The following is an 18,443-nucleotide window of genomic DNA, read 5'->3' as shown; positions in this document are numbered from 1 at the left end:
AAGAGAGAACATCAGGGCTCTCCCACTGTACTGTGCTGATTTACAGCACACTAGGTCTGGATAAAAATAGTAGGCACAGACCTACTGATAACAGGCTTTTATTGCCACTGCCTGCAAAAATATCACAGGTTAGAAATTGTTTTCTCTTGCTGCAAGACCACGATAAGAATGGCAAACTTCAATAAATAAATGAGAATGTCAAGCCTAGAATCATTTGTAAATACAACATGGAAAAAGATCCCAGATCTCTACATCACTTTAATCTGTGTAATCTCCATCACACAAGAAATGGTTCTGATCACATTTTAAGACACCCTCATGTTAGTAGTGGAAAGCAGATTCCAGCACCTGTTTTCCCCTGTATTACTTCAATTACTTTCAGAATCTCAGAAGTCATTCCAAGCTCAAAGTTTTGCTTTATATATATCTTTATTTTATGTGTTATTTCAATTATCCCTGGCCAAATTCATCCCTGATCTCAATCCGTTTGCTCAGTTGTTGAAGACAGAGGATGGACTGACACCAACAATAGGGAAGGCTCCAGCCCAGTAACACACAGTACTGAAGGCAGAAAACCTCTTGGAGTCAGTTTTAAGCTCAAGTTAAAATAGAAAATTGCAATTAAAATCTCTCAGGCCAGATTCTCATGCTCTAAACGATTAATTTTCAAAGCTAAGACCACTCAGGGTCCCCTCCTGTGAGGTACTGAGTGACCTTTAGCTCCAGTGAAAGTTCCTGAGAGTTGCAAGAGCTCATGGGATCAGGCTGAGCTCCTAGCGACCAGCTAGGGACAGCCTGCCAGCACTACCCGGTCCTGCAAGGGGCTCAGGGATCACCCCTCCAGTGGCTTCCAGTAAATGCCAACTGGAATTTATTCAGCAGTTTTCAGGACCAAGATCCCAAACCAAGAAATCACTCCTGTCCCAGCAGAGGTGACAAGATGTTCTGGCTGCAGACTGCAGACACCCAGGACAGAGCAATCCCCACATCTTTCTTCTGCCTCCTTGCCAGCTCACAAATGTTTAAGAGGGAATAGTCAGTTTTTCAGGTACTAATGTTCCTCTGGCAGTGTTTTTGCTCTGTCATAATCTTAGGTGCATAAACAGCAGTCACCTCAGATACAACACTGAATATAGCACTTACAGTCTCCTGGCCCAACACAGCCACATAATCCTGGCTTCCTTTTGCATTTTCAGTGCCCAACATCCATCTCTATGGATTATCCCAGGAAAAGCAAGTTCCGCACTGCTCAGCAGGAAGGAAGAGTGGAAAAGAGTTATTAAAGATGCTGGGACTCACTTCATCAAATGACAAGGAACAAAGTGCTGGCTTTGGGTAGTTGTAAGGTAGCAACAGAATGAGGGACAACTTTGTGGGCTCAGCAAACAGAGCTCAGTGCTGTCAGCGGAGGAGCTACCATGCTACAAAATAAACCTCCTGCCTGATAGCTGCCGCTTGCAAGGAGTCTCAGCAGAGACTTCAAAGAAGGTGAATTTGCAAAATGATAGTGATAGTGAGGCACTGCCATGCAGCATGACCCTGTCTACTCTGCCATGGTGAGGCAACATCTGGAATAATGTGTCTAGTTCTGGGCTCTCTGGTTCAAGAAGGACAGGGATTTGATGGCAAGGGTAGAGCAAAGGGCTACAGAGATGCTAAGGGGATTGGAACACCTCTGTGATGAGGAAAGGCTAAGAGAATTGGGGCTGTTTAGTCTGGAGAAGGGCAGCCCAAGGGGGAATCTGATCAGTGCTGATCAATACTTAAAGGGTGGATGCCAGGAGAATGGGACCAGGTTTTTTTTCAGTGGTACCTAACAACAGGGCAAGGGGTGATAGGCACAAACGAACATCAGAAGTTCCATCTAAACATGAGGAGGAACTTCTTTAATTTAAGGGTGCTGGAGCACTGGAGCAGGCTGCCCAGAGAGGTGGTGGAGTCCGCATCTCTGGAGACTTTCCAAACCCACCAAGACATTGTGATCCCGTATGACCTTCTGTAGGTGACTGCCTTGGCAGGGGTGTTGGACTCAATGATCTCCAGAGGTCCCTTCCAACGCCTGCTATTCTGTGAGTCTGTGAAAAGTGCTGCTTGACAAGGGAATGTCTTTATACAAGAGTTACCAGCCTTGGGTGCTGGCTGTATTGGTTTTATGCCAAATTTTGCAATGTTGTAGGGAAAAATGGCTTGAGGGTACCCTAGGGATTCAAAACCCAGAAAATAAATAAATAAATCAAACTGTAAACATGTTTTTACTCTTGTGATTCTTGCACATCTGTGATTGCTGAGGAGGTGATGTTCTAGAGCAATCACTGCTAGCCATGCTGCAGAATGATGGTGACACACTCAGAGCCTGTCCAGGATGAAGAGGAAGGATGCCCAGCCTGAAGAGGAAGGATGTCCAAGATGAAGAGGAGCATTTCCAGTCTCTTGCAGAAAGGGTCCATGTTCATTACACTTTTCAACCGCAAGGAAAAAGAGAATAAACAACTTCTTCTTCTCCTGCTCGGTTTCGCACTTTAGTCGCTGCAGCAAGGGTGCTCCGGAGCAAGACTCAGGTGAGCATTCACCAGTTGCTGCAGGAGGAGCTGCAAGGGATCAGCTCCGTCGCCTGGCGCCGCTCCCAGCGCGCTCTCCCCCTGCTCCATTTCAGCACCCGAAGCAAATCCCGCGCCCGGCAGCCCAGTGCTGCCCTCTCGCGGGCTGCGAGCGGCAGAGCAGCAGCACCTCTACTCGCCCAGCACCAGCGGCCACGCAGGGGATAAATAAACAGCGCGGAGCGTTTGGAGCGGCCCTGTCCTCGTCGGCGGGATTTATGGCGTGCTGTAGCAACTGCACAACCACAGCCAGGACCTGAGCAGCTCTACTCCGTGCCTGTGTTTCCACAAGTGGGCACAGGGCTCCTGCCCCCAAATCCCATCCCCTCATGCCTTCGCCCAGGCTTGACTTACCTTTTTCACCTGGCTAATCATAGCATCATAGAATGGTTTGAGTGAAAAGGGACCCACCTCCATCTCTGCACGCCCCCGAGTCGCTGGTGCTCCTCCCGCCGGTAGGGGGCGCTGCCGTGGCGCGGGGCGCCGGTGGCGGCGGCGGGGGCGCCGTTCTGTCCGCCCGCCGGGCGCCGCGGAGGAGGCGGTGGCGGCGCAGAGGGGAGCGGACCGCGGGCTCGGCGTGAGGCGGCGCTGGCGGCGGGGCCGAGCCCAGCCCAGCCGAGCCCGGGAGGTGAAAGTCTTGGTCCCGGCTAAACTCGCTCCGGGGCCTGCAGGAGCAGTATGGCCGCCAGCCTGTGGATGGGGGACGTGAGTGTCCGGCCGGGACTCGCGCGGGGCTTTGTGAGGCGGGCGGCAGGGCGGCCGCGCCGGAGGGAGGTTGGAGGGCAGCGGCGGGGCGGCCGACCCCGGGGCCACCGCGGGCTGGTGTGTGTTGACTGACTGACTGACACCCTCACACCGACTGGCACCCTCACACCGACACACTAATACCCTCACAACAGCTGCTGTCTGACACCCTCACCCTCGGCCTCAGGGCCCCTCACATGCTCTGACACCTACAGGAACTCCCGCGCTGATGGACACACTCATGCACACTCCGTTGCACACTGGCAGGCTCACCATGTGTGTCTGATACACCCTCGCACAGCCTGACACACAAACACACGGACACTAACCCCAGCCCACCACGCACGTGTGTGAGTAGTTACACACTCACTGACACAGACATACACACACCCCAGAGTCACCCTGCCTGCCCAGTGGTCACACACACACTGGTGGCACTTAAAGCAGTGTCCCAAGCTCACTGTGCTCTCGCACACTTGTAGGCGCTCACACTTCCATGCTCATGCTGTTAGGCACTTACACACTCACAAGCCTACACAGTCACAAGCCTGCACACTCCCAGGGTTTATTTGCTGGCTGATGTGCTCCCATGCTCACAGCTGTATGCTCTAAGGCATTTACCCTCATGATGGTGCTACTAGGCTCACACTCACTAGCAGGCACTCTCATGCTCGTATGCCCCTTACCCCCCTCTCCAAGGCATCCCTCGCTGCCTGCCCACACACACCCACTACACCTATCAGGATTTGCACTCTCCTACATGCACACACATAAACTCCTAAGTGCTTACCCCAATGTTTCCCTCGTTCCTGCCTGCATGTGCAACTGGCACCACAGTCACAGCTGCTTCCTCACCCTCTGCTGTCTCTCACTGCTGTGGGCACACTCACAGTGACACACACGTCCCTTGTCTGCTTTTCACACACCCCTCCCACTCATGCACCTTAGTCCCTCACTGCTTGCCCCTGTACACACATACACGCACTCACATATGTACTCACAGCATGGTGTAGTGCTCTGCCAACCCCCATGCCTGTGGCTCTGCTCACATGGTGCCATAGTTGCTTCACTACCTGCCAGATGGAGTCCCACTGCTCTGTTGCCATGTCCTTGCCTCCACCACACACTCACACGCATCTGCACCTACAGATTGGGGCCTCTCACTACAATGACATTGAGGACTGGAGCAGGCCCAGAGAAGCCAACAAAGCTGGAGAAAGGTCTGGAGAACAGGGCTGAGGAGGAGCAGCTGAGAGACCTGGGGATGTTCAGCCTGGAGAAAAGAAGGCTGAAAGGAAACCTCATTGCTCTCTATAGCTCCTTGAGAGGAGGCTGGAGCCAGGTTGGAGTTGGGCTCTTCTCCCAAGGAACAAGTGACTGGATGAGAGGAAATGGCCTCAAGTTTCCCCAGTGGAGGTTTAGGTTGGACATTAGGAACAATTTCTGTCCTGCAAGAGTGGCCAGGCGTTGGAACAGGCTACCCAGAGAGGTGGTGGAGTCACCATCCCTGGAGATGCTCAAGAAACTTGGTGACATGGTTTAATGGCCATGGTGGTGTTGGGTTGATGGTTGGACTGGATGCTCTTGGGGGGCTTTTCCAACCCAAAACATTCTGTGATTCTGTGCAGATGAGTGTGTGCAGTTCCTCCAGGGAGTCACCACTTCCCTGTCTCCTGTGTTGCACACACAGCTTTCCCCAGCCCCTTCGTTGCAGGCTGACACCAGCATATGGCACAGCCCTGCCTGCAATCACACCCCACAGTCTCCTTCAGTGTCTCAGGTGTGTGTGTGCCAATGGTCCCACAAATGGGTTCCCCTCACTCACACACACAAGTTTGCTGTTCCATTGCACACATCCGAACACATCAGGATGGCTTCCACTGCCTGACATTTGTTCAGGCAGACCCCACAGACCCTGCTGTGGTTTTCATTTACCCACACAAAGGGTTATCTACCACTCCTCCACCATAAAACCATCTTCTTTTTCAGCCACCTCTCTCAAAGCAGGCCACACCCCCACACACACCCAAGCAGCAGCCACCTGTTGCCTCCAGGAGCCTGACTTCCCTCTGCACCCCCCAGCTCACTCTCTGCATGCTGTCTGTCTGTTCATGGCAGTGCTGACTCCTGTTTCTGGCACCCTAACAGAGTCCTTTCTGCTCTGCATTATGCCTCCACAGGGCATCTGCCACCTTTTGCACATGGAAGTGCAATATGGTCACCCACTGCCAGCCACTGCAGGAGTCTGCACCTTCTGTCACACACACAAGTGACAGAGCTGCCTGGTACCTGACACACACCAACACACTGGATGACACTTGGCTCAGGCCATATGACTCACTCACACAGGTGTGTGTATACAGGGAGCTCTATTTATGCTTCCCACACACCTTGGGGCCATGTTAACTGCCACACAGAATCATAGAACACCAGAGGTTGGACTGGATCTCTGGAGCTCACCCAGTCCAACCCCCTGTTCCGGCAGGGCACCCACAGCAGCTTGCCCAGGATCACAGTGGCTGGGGACGGGGGGTGGAAACTCTGCAGAGGAGACTCCACAGCCTCTCTGGGAAGCCTGCTCCAGGGCTCCAGCACCCTCCCACAAGGAAGTTTCTCCCCCTGTTCAGCTGGAACTTGCTGTGTTGCAGTCTCTAGGTGCAGCCCTCCCCAGCAGTGTGCACTGTACGAAGCCTTCACTTCAGTGAGTGCCCTCCTGCACTCTGCAAACACAGACATCAGATGCCTGCCTGCAGCTTCAGCCCCATCTGATGCTTTTCACTCCCTCACACTGCACAGCGGCATCCACTCAGTGCCCAGCACCCCCTGACTCGCCCAGGACATGGACACAGTCGGTGCCCCATGTGTGGTGCCAGTCCCAGCCCTTCCGCGGTGGCTGGAGGTGGGGGTGGCTCTGCAGCCCCCGAGCTCTGCTGGCTGGGGGCTGTCTTGCCTGGCACGAGTTCGCTGTGGGCCCCTGGCCGGAGCTCCCCTGCACAGGGTGCAGAGCCCCCCTGCACCTCTGTGCCCCTTGGCATGCAGAGCAGGGTTCTCCCCCTGCTCGTCCCCTGCTCCCCGTAGCGAGCACTGCCATTTGTTGCTGTATGTTTCTGAGTGGCTTTTGTCCTTCTGTGAAGCTCCCTGTTCTCTCAATTCATGCTGTCTCTTGGGTTCCACTTTGCAGACTGTTGAGCCTGGTTCATGCATGCCTGCTGGTTTTGAGTGGCATCGACCCTCTTAAATGAGTCTTCTTTTTGAAGTGTAAGGGTAAAATACTTCTCAATAATGTTTTAACTGCTTAGGGTGGCATTGACACTTATATTCTCCTTTTTGTAAATGCCCTGATCTAACTTTTTTGTTTTGCTTTTGTAGCTGGAGCCATATATGGACGAAAACTTTGTTTCAAGAGCCTTTGCCACCATGGGAGAGTTTGTTCTGAGTGTAAAAATCATTCGAAACAGGTTGACAGGGTAACTGTTTCTGCTTGTTCTCAGTTTGTGCTACCAGCGCCTTGGGACTGACTCCTTTGCCCTCTGCATGGCCTCGCTCAGCTCCTGCCCACCTCTGGGGAAGCTTCCACTTCAGCCTTTCCCCCTTGCTGCCTACAATAGGAATGTATTGATGGCAGCAATGGAGAGGACAGTTGCTGCCTCTAACCTCCCATCAACAGCCCAAGGGCTGGCCCCCACCCCGCAGTGCTTCAGTGCTCACCCAGATTGGCATATAGGTGCCATGCTGCAGCAAAAGTGTAACACAGCAGCATATGGGTGGTGTACAGATGCCACAGACTTCCTCCAGGAATGACACTCTGTGGGCTCTGGAGTTTGGTGACTAGTCCATGTTACTTGTTGCACTGCCGGCGGAGGTGGGCAGCCTGACTTAGGGCAGTATGAGAGCCCTTGGAGTTGAGAGGAGGGGGAGGGACTGCAGGCAGCGCAAAGCACTTTGGTGTTCCTGTGAATGTTTCATTTCAGTTTGTAATTGTTTAAACTTGGGTGGGAATGTTTCTGGTCCATGAAAGTAGGAAGTAAACTGATAACTAATTGTGAGCAAAGCTGTTCTCTGTGTGTTCGTATTGACTTACCGGTAAGTAGGGGCTATCACTTTGCTAGAGATTCAAGGCTCCTTTATGGCTTCTTTGTGCTAACTCACGTTTGTATTTTGAAAAACAAATTGTTCTGAGTCTTGCAACTCTAGCAGGTTTCCTACCAGTTGTCTATAATTGTAATACCCCCTCCTCCAATGTGTTTTAAACCTGGAATCTTTCTCTCCTCTCCTGTGTCGTGTGTTCAGAATTCCAGCAGGCTATTGCTTTGTAGAATTTGCAGATCTAGCTACTGCAGAGAAATGTTTACACAAAATCAATGGGAAACCACTTCCTGGTGCGACACCGGTGAGTAAATAAAAACAACCAGCTGGGGACCAGAACTGGGAAGGAAAAGATGGTGTGGAATATGTACTTTCAATGCTTACAGACCAAATCTACAGTTAGCAAAGTGGGGTTTATCTCTTCTTCAAAGTCATGAGCATAAAACTATTAATGTTCTTGCTCAGAAAATTGTTGGAAACCCACTGATGTCTCTGTGAGTGTCTGGATAAAGTCCAGGTGTAGAACTGCTGTGGTGTGAGTTTTATTTCTGAGCCTTTCCACTATTTCCAAGGTTGGACTATTGAGAAAGCAGAGAACAATAAGGAGAAAGTGATGATGTTTTCTCCCGCAGTCCTGTCCCGCTCCATTTTTGCTCTGTGTTAATTCATTACAAGGCATGTGTTGTTACAGATGTACAGGGTGAACCTGCAGGTTCACACGGAGCTCTGGATAACTTGAATTTGCAAGAGAAACAGAGTTGGAAGCCTTGCATTATGCTGGTCCTTAGCACACAGAAGTCACTCAAAATTATTTACAGTGGAGAAGGAGCTAACAACTGTGTAATTGCAATACACAGCAAACACCTCGGGTATCTCAGGGTGAGGTAGGTAGGAAGAAGAGGAGGAATAGTCCTGAAGGCTAATTTTAGGCTGTTGACTCAAGTGCATAGTGGATTAAAAGTGAGTCGGCTGACAGCTGTCAGTGTACCCACAGAAGTTGGCTGCAGTAGCTGTGGTGTCCTGATTCACAAAGCAGCTCCAGAATCACCTCTGTTGGAGTCAGGTAAATCGGTGCCTGTTTCAGTCCTTAATGCCCCAAGGAGGAAACCGGGAAATTCAGACTGAAGTGGGTCCAGAGGAGGCCACCAAGATGTTCTGGGGGCTGGAGAACTTCCCTTATGGGGACAAGTTGACAGTTGGGGCTGTTCAGCCTGGAGAAGAAAAGGCTCCAGGGAGACTTTAGAGCAGCCTTCCAGTACCTGAAAGGGGCTATAAGAAAGGTCAGGAGGGACTTTTGACAAGGACAGGATGAGAGGGAATAGATTGAAACCTGAGGGGAAATTGAAACTGGAGATTAGGAAGACATTCTTGACAGGGAGGGTGGTGAGACACTGGAACAGGTTGCCCAGGGAGGCTGTGGATGCCACCTCCCTGGAGGTGTTCAAGGCCAGGCTGGATGAGGCCTTGAGCAGCCTGGGCTGGTGGGAGGTGTCTTTGCCCATGGCAGGGGGATGGAACTGGATGACCTTTAAGGTCCCTTCCAACCCGACCCAATCTATGAACTCTTTGGTCAATCTTTGGTGTCCCCCATGAAAAGGAGTAGGTGAGAGGCCTGGAGGTGCCTGTTTCACCTGTCCTCTTTAATATACAAGTGAGAGCCTGTGATTAAGAGAAGCTCATCTTCTTAGATGCCTTCTACAGTCACTAGAGAGACAAAGAGAGCAGCTCCTGCAAGGAGTAGTGGAATCATCAGAGTTTGGTTTGGGAAACACCCATCCTTACAGTTCAGTTCAGAACAGGGTGCTGTGCTGAGGGGAGATTTACAGAGCACGTGGAGAGAATTACAGATGTCAGACAGATCCAGCATGGGTAGCCTAAATCAGTGCATTCAGAAGGCAACTGTCCAGCTCTCCTCTTGCGTTTAGAGACTTTTTCTCTTGTTTACAGCAAAGTGAGTGTGGCTCACTCTTCTCTTTATTTTTAAACACTGAATCAGCCACAGGGACAGCAGCCACGGTGCTGTACTGTTTCTGTTACAGAACAAATGTCTCCAGCTCCCATCTGACTGGAAGGCCTTGCAGGTCTCATTGCCTTTAAATCCAAAATTGTGCAACGAAGGGCAAATGATAAAAGTGCTTCATAGTAGAATCTAAATGTTTGGTTAACTTTTAAGTAGTCCACAGAGAGATTTGTGTACCCCTGTGCACCAGGGAGTGCAAGTGTGCAAGGAACAAGACCACAGCCTGGAGTGAAGCCTTTGCTCTATTTCCCAATGAAATACCTCAGCAGGTACAAGAGCATGCTGGGCTCTCCACTACACTGCCAGATGTCCTGATCTGTAGGTTAGGAGCTCAGAGTAGGCTGCTAGCTTTGCCCAAATTCCCTTGGATTCTCATCACTGTGCCCCTGTGGAGTGCAGAGTGAGATCTGCTTTAGAAGCCTGTTAGGAGATAAAAAAAAAAATACTTTGAAGCCACTCTAGCTGAGAAGGGGACATCCAGCATTGTCTTGTGCTGGCTGGGTGAGTTAGGACACCAGTGGTCTGGTGAAGGAGTGCAACCCTGTGCTTGCTCCTCTGACAGAAATATTTCAGAAAGAAACAGCACTGCAGTGAGCTTGCTTGGGTCGTTCTGTGCCAGGCATCATGTAGGAATGCCTCTGGGATCAAGACCCTTGGAGGTGGGAGGCAGAAGGTCAGCTGCAGCTCACATTTTGCTCACATTTGAGTTGGGCACAAGTTGCTGAATGCTGATAAGATGGAAATGAAGGGAGGGAGAGGAGGAAGGCTGCGCTTGGCTGAGGTGATTTGAAAAAGCTATAAACCAAAATTATTTGTACAGTCAAACACTTTTCCATTAAAATGGCAGCAGCCGCCATTCACCTTTGGCCACCTTCTCCCTGCAAAAGGAAATGGAAATTTGTTCCTAGCAATTTAAATAATTTCACTGCTTGATAAAGATGACTAACCAGTTTCCGAAACAGCACTGCATGTCTGTCAGCATTGGGAAGGTTGTGTGAAATCAGCTTATTGTCTTTTCTTCACAAAAACATTTGATGTTTGGATTCATTTTTGCCTCGTTTCAGGCAAAGCGATTTAAGTTGAATTATGCAACGTATGGGAAGCAGCCAGACACCAGGTAAATGCTCCTGAGCCACAGAGCAGCTTTGCTGCTTCAGCTCTTGATCAACTGCCTTTTGATGAACATTCAAAACATATAAAGCCACAAACTGAACAATGCCCATTGTTAGCAGAGGGAGGATAAATGTCAGCTTTATGCTTTGCCTTTTGTGGGACAGAGTGGATTGATCAGGAGTGGCTTTGTGAAGGATGTAAGCTTCACAGCTTCCCAGCATCTCATCCTTGCAGTGTAAGTTAAGATCAAAACACCAAAAATAGCAAATCTATAAATAAGGCATTAGCATTTTCTTGACATGTTAGAAATCTGGAGATATCCTGCAAGATCTGAGAGGATCTTAGAACTGCATTTCAGTGTCTGAAGGGGACTACAGAAAGGCTGGGGAGGGACTGTTCAGAAGAGCCTGTGGGGATAGGATGAGGGGCAGTGGTTTGAAACTGGAACAGGGCAGATTAGGTTGGACATCAGGAGGAAGTTCTGCACAGTGAGGGTGGGGAGACACTGGAACAGGCTGCCCAGGGAGGTGGTTGAGGCCCTGTCCCTGAGACATTTCAAGACCTTGGAGGGTCCCTTTCAACCCAATGTAGTCTGTGAATCTGTGAACTAAGCAATGAAATGATCTTGAATAAAATGTTTAAGAGTGGTATCAAGTAGGTTGTGCTGCTGGATTAACTTGGAGAAGCAGTACCACTGAAAATTTGTCACCTACATAATTTGAAAGTATCCATGAGATGCTCTTTTAATATCACTCCTCTGAAATCAAACATTTAGGCTCAATATTACCTGTCACTCAGCACGCCTCTTGCGTTGTGTGTTTGTGCTTAAAGAGTTTTCTTCTGATTTCTTCAGCCCAGAATATTCTCTCTTCGTGGGAGACCTGACCCCTGATGTGGATGATGGCATGCTGTACGAATTCTTTGTCAAAGTTTATCCATCCTGCAGGGGTGGAAAAGTTGTTTTGGACCAGGCAGGAGTATCCAAGTAAGTAATCTCTTCCTCATTCTTTCCTTTCCTTTCAAGTATTAGTGCACTTCTGAAATGCTGAAAAAGCTCTAAGGAACCTGTAAACGCATTTTGCAGGACTCTCAGGTGGGTTTGGGCTCTAGCACTCGTGAGGCTGCTGAATCTATTTTCCTATGTTTTGTTTCAGATAGGGTAGGGCAAACAACAGTGTGAGTCGTTGTGCTTAGGTGCTTAGTAGCCACCTTCTTCATCTTCACTGCAAAAATATTGCCAAAAAAGATATCCAAAAGTTGAATTTCTTGATGTTATTGAAGCATCTTCTGAGCAGAAAAAAGAAATTATTTTCCTAGAAGAGGGACCACCTGGTGAGCATCCTTGTGTTCTATACAGAGCATGGTTTCAGTGAGAGTCAGTATTCTGATGAAACGCCTATGAGAATGTTGGGATAAAACTTTAAATGTGGCTGTAGATCTCCCCTCATTCTCACATAAGATTTCTCAGCCTTAGACATGCTGTTTTGAAGGAACCTCTGGAAGTCTCCAAGTCCAGCTTCCCACTGAGCAGGACTGCTGCTGCACTAGGTCTGGTCAGCCATGAGTTGTGTAGCCTGGAAAAGCTCCCAGGATGGAGATAATTCAACCTGTCTGGGCAGTCTGTTCCAGAGCTGCACTACCTCCCTGGTGATGAAGTTCTTCGTGTGCAACCTCAGCCTCTTGCAGAGCTGCTCAGTGAGCCTCTGGCTGTTAAGGACTCAGGCTGTAGCTGCCACTTCATCTGGGACTGACACTGCTGGGGTGGGTTCTGAGTGCAGTGCCAGGCTGTTGCTGCCAGGGACTTTGTTGTGACTTGTGCAGTTACTCAAAAGCTGAGGCAACTGCAAGTGTTGATGTGAAGCAAGAGAGGAACCTGGGGCTTGTGGATGTGCCTAGTGAAGGCTTGGCCCTTCCAGCCAGGGCTGGCAGATCAGGAAAGCCTCCTCCTCCCACCACTTCTTGTTTAGGCTAGAGAGGAGCTAGAACTCTGATGCCATAGTGCTGTGCCTGCTGCTTTGCTTTCTGCTAAGGGTGCAGGCTTGGGGGCTTATGGCTGCAGAGCCAGTACGGAATTCTGCAGGGGAGGTGCTGACCATTGAGAAATTATTTCTTGGTGTGAAAAAATTAAGCATCTTGAAAAGTCAGGAGCACTCGGGTCTGTATCTCTTCCAGTACACTGCATCCAGCTCTTAGCTGTCCACTTCTGGTTTGGAGCTGCCAATATTCCTGAAAGGCTGCTCCCATCTGAAAGGCTTCAGGAGACTTTCTAGCAGCTTAGACACTTTTGTGTGCAAACACATAAAATTGAATTAAACCCACTTAAAATTTTACTTAGAATCATAGAATCATTTTGGTTGGAAGAGGCCTTTAAGACCATCAAGTCCAAGATCATCACGTCAGGACTGGGGATGGTTTGATTTGCCATGGTTCTTTCACAGAGGGCAAGTTCAGCAGTGTGTCCCCACACAGTTTTGGTTTTGATTTGAGCTTTGATTTGATCTTTGATGTGTGAGGAGCACATACACACAGGTGTGAAGCAGACATTTGGGCTTGGATGTAAAGTTCCTTGTGCTAGGTGCTGGGTCTCATGGGGCACTGGTTGCTCTGGAACAGGTTCCAGCGTGGCCCTACTACAAGAACTAGGGTAATGCCACTTTCCAGTTAGTGTGTGGCTTGATGCTTAGGAGTTCCCACAGAGCAGCTGATATGCTGTGAATTGACACCCTTGATTAGGGCTGGTTCTTGTCCCCAGGGGAACAAACCTTTTCCCTCCCCATATCCTTTCCTTCACCCTGGTGGGTTCTTCCTTAACCTCCCACACCTAAGTCTTTGATCTTTCTGCTGTGTGAGGCAGCCCATCCCATCATGGGCTCTCAGCACTGGCCTCCTGGATGCTGTTGCATGGCTTCTGACTCACCACAGCATGAGAATTTCACACAGAGGACTGCTGGGGCTGGAGGGGAGTCCTGGTTGCTGCCTGGCTGATGTCGAGTGCTGCCAACAGCGCAGCAGAGGATTGCTGCAGAGCCCAGGGGGGCCACTGCGTGCTCGCCCTCTTCCAGTTGTGCTGTCAGGGCAAGTTTTAGGAGCTTGAAGTTAAGAGCTAGGTTTCAGGCCCACTGTTGAGGGTGCTGCTGGGCTGGGCCCTTGTTAGGAGTGACAGAAAGCCTGGCTGAATATTTTCATGTCAAGAAAAGGACTTGATGGGAAGGTGCATCCCAGGCACTCCTACAGCAAAGTGACTCTGTCCTTCAGAGGGTGGCAGTGCCCACAGCCTGCTAGTCCTGTGCTGACTCGCAGATGGTTGGATTATCTGCAGTGCGCCCTCAGCAAGTTTGCAGATGGCATCGAGCTGAGTGGGGTGGTTGGCATGCCTGAGGTACAGGATCCACCAGAGGGATCTGGACAAGCACAAGAAATAGGCTTATGTGGACCTCATGAGGTTCAACAAGGGCAAGGTGCTGCACATAGGTTGGGGCAACCCCAGTACACTCTAGTCTGGGGGATGAAGGGCTGGAAAGCAGCCCTCCAAAGAAGGACTTGGGGTACTGCTGGGTGAAAGCCAGACAAGAGCTGGCACCAAGCGCTGCCAGTCCAGCCCCAGCCTGTCCTGGGCTGATCCCCAGCAGTGTGGGCAGCAGGGGCAGGGAAGGGATTCTGCCTCTCTGCTGCACTCTGCTGAGGTACCCCCTGCAGTGCTGGGACAGTTCTGGAGTCCTCAGCACAGCACAGATAGGGACCTGGTGGAGCAGGGCCAGAGGAGGCCACAGCAATGCTAGCAGGGCTGGAAGCCCTCTGCTGTGAGGCCAGGCTGAAAGAGTTGGGATTGTTCAGCCTGGAGAAGAGAAGGCTCCAGGGACACCTTCTGGTGGCCTCTCAGTGCTTCAAGGGTGAGCAGAAAGCTGGGGACAGAATTTTGAGCAGGGCCTGTTGTGACAGGACAAGGGGGGGTGGTTTTAACTGAAAGAGGGAGATTGAGACTGGAGAGAAGGGAGAAATGTTTGACACTGAGGGTGGTGAGACCCTGGGAGACCTCAGGTCACCCAGAGAAGGTGGGAGATGCCCCAGCCCTGCCACCATTGCAGGTCATATTGTCAGGGGTTCTGACCTTTCAAGATCCCTTCCAACCCAAAATGTTTTGTGATTCTGTGATCTGCATCCTCCCAGTATGGATTTGAGGCTTTGCTGCTATCCATGCATTGTCCTGTCCTGCCTCAGCTCACTTCCAGTTCTCCAGTGTCCCCTGGCACAAGAAGTACTTCACTTTGGTGAAGGGCTGACCACCACTGCCGCATCTGGGTGAAGGGCTGACCACCACTGCCTGTGGGTTCAGTCACTTTTCAAAAGCTGTCACTAGATCTCTTCTCAGAGCAGGGCCAGCCCCAGCCAAAGTATTGGGGGCAGTCAGAACAAATTCTGACTTCACCATAAATATTTGAACAGTAAAGTGGGGGTGCTCTTTTGTGTGTTTGATGTGATTTCTTCTGTATCTCCACAGAGGTTACGGGTTTGTGAAATTCACAGATGAACTGGAACAGAAAAGAGCGCTGTCAGAGTGCCAGGGAGCTGTGGGTTTGGGCTCCAAGCCTGTGCGCTTGAGTGTGGCTATACCCAAAGCGTGAGTATGAGAGCAGCCAGGTGGGAGATCAGCTCTGCTTTCAGATGTCTCTTACTGCTTTGGTACATCTGGATGTTTCCATCACAAAGTGAAGGAATGTAATAAATAGATAGAATAGCAGAATGCAGAGGGAATCCAAAGGGTTCTAAGACTGGATCAGGAGAGAGCATATTGAGCACTGCTTTTAATTGTTGTTCAACAGCCACAGAGACCCCACGCTGGGTTTAAACAGAATTCTTTTTAATGTCTGTGTTCTTCGCATTGAAATGAAATGGTCTGAATCTGCTTTTTGATTTCTGGATGGGCAAAGCACAATTACCTTGCTAATTCTGTTGTGATGTCTACTAAATCTAAGTCTTTTGGGGCAGGGATTAACTTTTTTTTCTGTGTTTGTTCAGAACCTGATACAGTGAGATCCTGATCTGACTTGGGGCTCGTAGCACTAGGGTAATACGAATCATAGTAATTGCTCCCTGTTTGAATACTATTGAGATTTTCAGTGACCTCAAAAGTCTTGGGGGGAAAAGGAAGAGAAAAGCAGCCCAAGGGGGGGTGTACCGTGGTGAGAAGATTGACGTTTCCCTCTCCCCACTATTTCCATCACTGGCCACACCTTTACGTGTGACATATTTTCATTTTCAAACAATATTTGTCATCTCATTAATTCAAACCTCAGTGAGCAGGTGGGGTTCCCAGTTCCTTGGCAAGGGGAGTTTTAGTCAGCTTACAGGCTACTAAATTTGTGTTGCTTGTAGTCGTCTTTAATGCACAAGCTCTTCCAGCTCTGCGCAGTGAAGGTCTCCCAGTTTGGTGGGAATGCGGCCAACGAGCTCAGGCTTTGTTACAGTGACAGAAAGGAGAGAGGTTTGTCAGTCTTAGCAACAAACCCCCAGGTTTTTTACAAGGCTTCAAGTCTTGAACTCATGTAAAGCACAATTCAGTATCTTGTCTCAGGAAGCTTCCCATTTATCAGAATGGAAAAGAGCCTGGATCATGGTTCAGGATTGTTTTAAACTCGAGGCTCATAGTCCTGAACTTTTCCCCTCCCTCAAAGCTGGGAGGTGAGACTAAATTAACTCCCAGAATGACAGCAGTGTTAATTAGTGAAGATCACTATGAATGCAGGAGAGGCTGTTTCATTTCAACCACTTCTTTCTCTTTGTGAATGTATGCAAATGATAAACCCTGCTGCAAGAAACAGCCTGGTTTGAAAGACTGCAGTTTGCATGTTAGACTGAGCCTAGGCTGTGCCATGCTGCACCTTAAGATGTCTCACTGCTTGCTTTCCCACTTGTTCTGCACTATTTGTGTCTTACTGCTGCTTTGTTCTTTTCAAGTAATCGTGTGAAGTCACTGGAGTACAGCCAGCTGTACAGCTACAACTACAACCAGTACTACCAGCAGTACCACAGCTACTATGCGCAGTGGGGGTACGATCAGAACACTGGCAGCTACAGCTACAGCTACCCGCAGTACGGCTACACGCAGAGCACCATGCAGGTAGGCAGCACCACGCAGGTAGCAGCATGGGGCCCACGGCCTGCTGACAGACACAGGGGGCTGCCAGCTCTAGAGACCCTGGCCCAGGTTGCCTAGAGTGGTGGGAGATGCCCCATCCGTGGAACCATTCCAGGTCAGGTTGTTTGGAGCTCTGAGCAACCTGCTCTAGTTGCAGATGTCCCCACTGACTGCAGGGGGTCGGACTGGATGAGCTTGAAAGGCCCCTTCCCACCCAAACTATTCCATGATTCTATGGAGACATTGCCTCCTGAGATCAGCACAGCCACGCAGCTTCACCACAGGAGATTCAGAAGCTAAGTGTGGAATCTTCCCTGTGGAGTCTGCTGGGAGTGGAACACAGGGTTCAGGTGTGCAGAGTTCTGCTGTAGTCAGTCTGGGACAGCAGGAATTCAAGGTGATGCTTGTAAAAGGCTAGATCAGTATCTGCTGTCCTAAGGGCTTTGTTTCTCCTTGCAGACATATGAAGAGGTTGGTGAGGATGCACTGGAAGGTAGGTTTCTCATGCTCTGCTGAAGTTGTCTGTTACGCACTGATCAGAGAGTGTCTCTCAAGTTGGCCCTTCATTTCCGTGTGTGACACCCCTTTATCTGTCAGTAAATCTGCGTTTTGAGAGGAGTTGTTGGTCACTGTCACCAAGCACAGCTGCAGCCCTATTTTACCATTGTTTTTTCTACTCTGAACCTTGTCAAGACTGAAACTGATTCCAGCAGCAGTGAAATTTTCATCTTCTGTCTAAGACCAGGCTGGATGAGCCTTTGAGCAACCTGGGCTAGTGGGAGGTGACCCTGCCCATGGCAGGGGGTTGGAACTGGATGATCAAGGTCCCTTCTAACCCAAACCATTCTGTGATTTATGGGCTGTGGGGTTTTTCCTAACACCTTTGGTGTGCAACCTCTTTATCTGTCTGTCTTTCCCCCCGTAGATCCCACACCTCAGTTAGACGTCCACGAAGCAAATAAACAGTTTATGGAGCAAAGTGAAGAGCTCTATGATGCCTTGATGAACTGTCATTGGCAGCCTTTGGACACTGTCTCCTCAGAGATCCCAGCCGTGCTATAGCCTCGTGGCTGAGGCGCTGTGTCTGTCTGAGGAGCCTGCAGGGCACTCCGGACTCTGCCTCTGCACTCAGATCCTGCAGTGGTCAGGGGTGGCCCTTTCTCCACCCAGGTCTGGTACTCAAGGTACAGGACGGCTGTGGCCTTCCCTGTACAGAATGAGTATCATAGGAGCATCATGGTAACCTTTATTCATGGTGAAAAACTAGAACTGCAACAGTTTTAGTTCCTTTGTCTTGAAATGAACTCTTACTTCTTGTTGGGAATTGTAATTTATAAACTTCCAACCAGCTGGCACAGGGCAAAGACTCTTCTCCAACGTACAATAAAGAAGTTGGTCTTTTCAGTAAATTTACCCTTGGCATTCTGGTTCCTGCCCATCTTTCTACTTTGCTGCCCATTCACTGTCTTCAGTCCTTCAATCCAACTCTCATGAACATGAGCTTCTAAGAAAATCACTGTTGGATGCCACTAAAGCATCTCAAAAGCTTTCTAGTGACTGTGTGAGGTTGACCTGAGCCTGGGAAAGAGCCATATAGTTGGAAGCTGATGTTCTGTTTAAGCTAAGCTGTTATCATGAGCTAGCAAGCTGATAGCTCTATGTTCTTCAGCAATCTTCCTGAAGAGCATTTTGGAGAATAAAGACACAAAGGAGCATTGTAAAACTGCTGCAGACCGATGCCTTCTGC

General features: G+C 49.8%; 1 protein-coding gene across 1 annotated transcript; it reads left to right on the top strand.

Annotated features, from left to right (window-relative positions):
* Window positions 1-3,275: 3,275 nt before the first annotated feature.
* Window positions 3,276-18,078, top strand: TRNAU1AP (tRNA selenocysteine 1 associated protein 1). The gene is made up of 9 exons (XM_054395321.1): window positions 3,276-3,302; window positions 6,711-6,808; window positions 7,632-7,731; window positions 10,512-10,564; window positions 11,414-11,545; window positions 15,059-15,178; window positions 16,516-16,678; window positions 17,156-17,189; window positions 17,622-18,078. The coding sequence occupies exons 1-9, from the start codon at window positions 3,276-3,278 to the stop codon at window positions 17,756-17,758; spliced, it is 864 nt and encodes a 287-aa protein (XP_054251296.1). The 3' UTR covers window positions 17,759-18,078.
* The last annotated feature ends 365 nt before the right edge of the window (window positions 18,079-18,443 follow it).

This window comes from Indicator indicator, chromosome 33 (assembly GCF_027791375.1).
Source record: "Indicator indicator isolate 239-I01 chromosome 33, UM_Iind_1.1, whole genome shotgun sequence".
Classification (NCBI taxonomy): Eukaryota; Metazoa; Chordata; class Aves; order Piciformes; family Indicatoridae; genus Indicator; species Indicator indicator.
The sequence above is the reverse complement of the archived record's forward strand: the minus strand, read 5'-3'. Positions and strand labels throughout refer to the sequence as shown.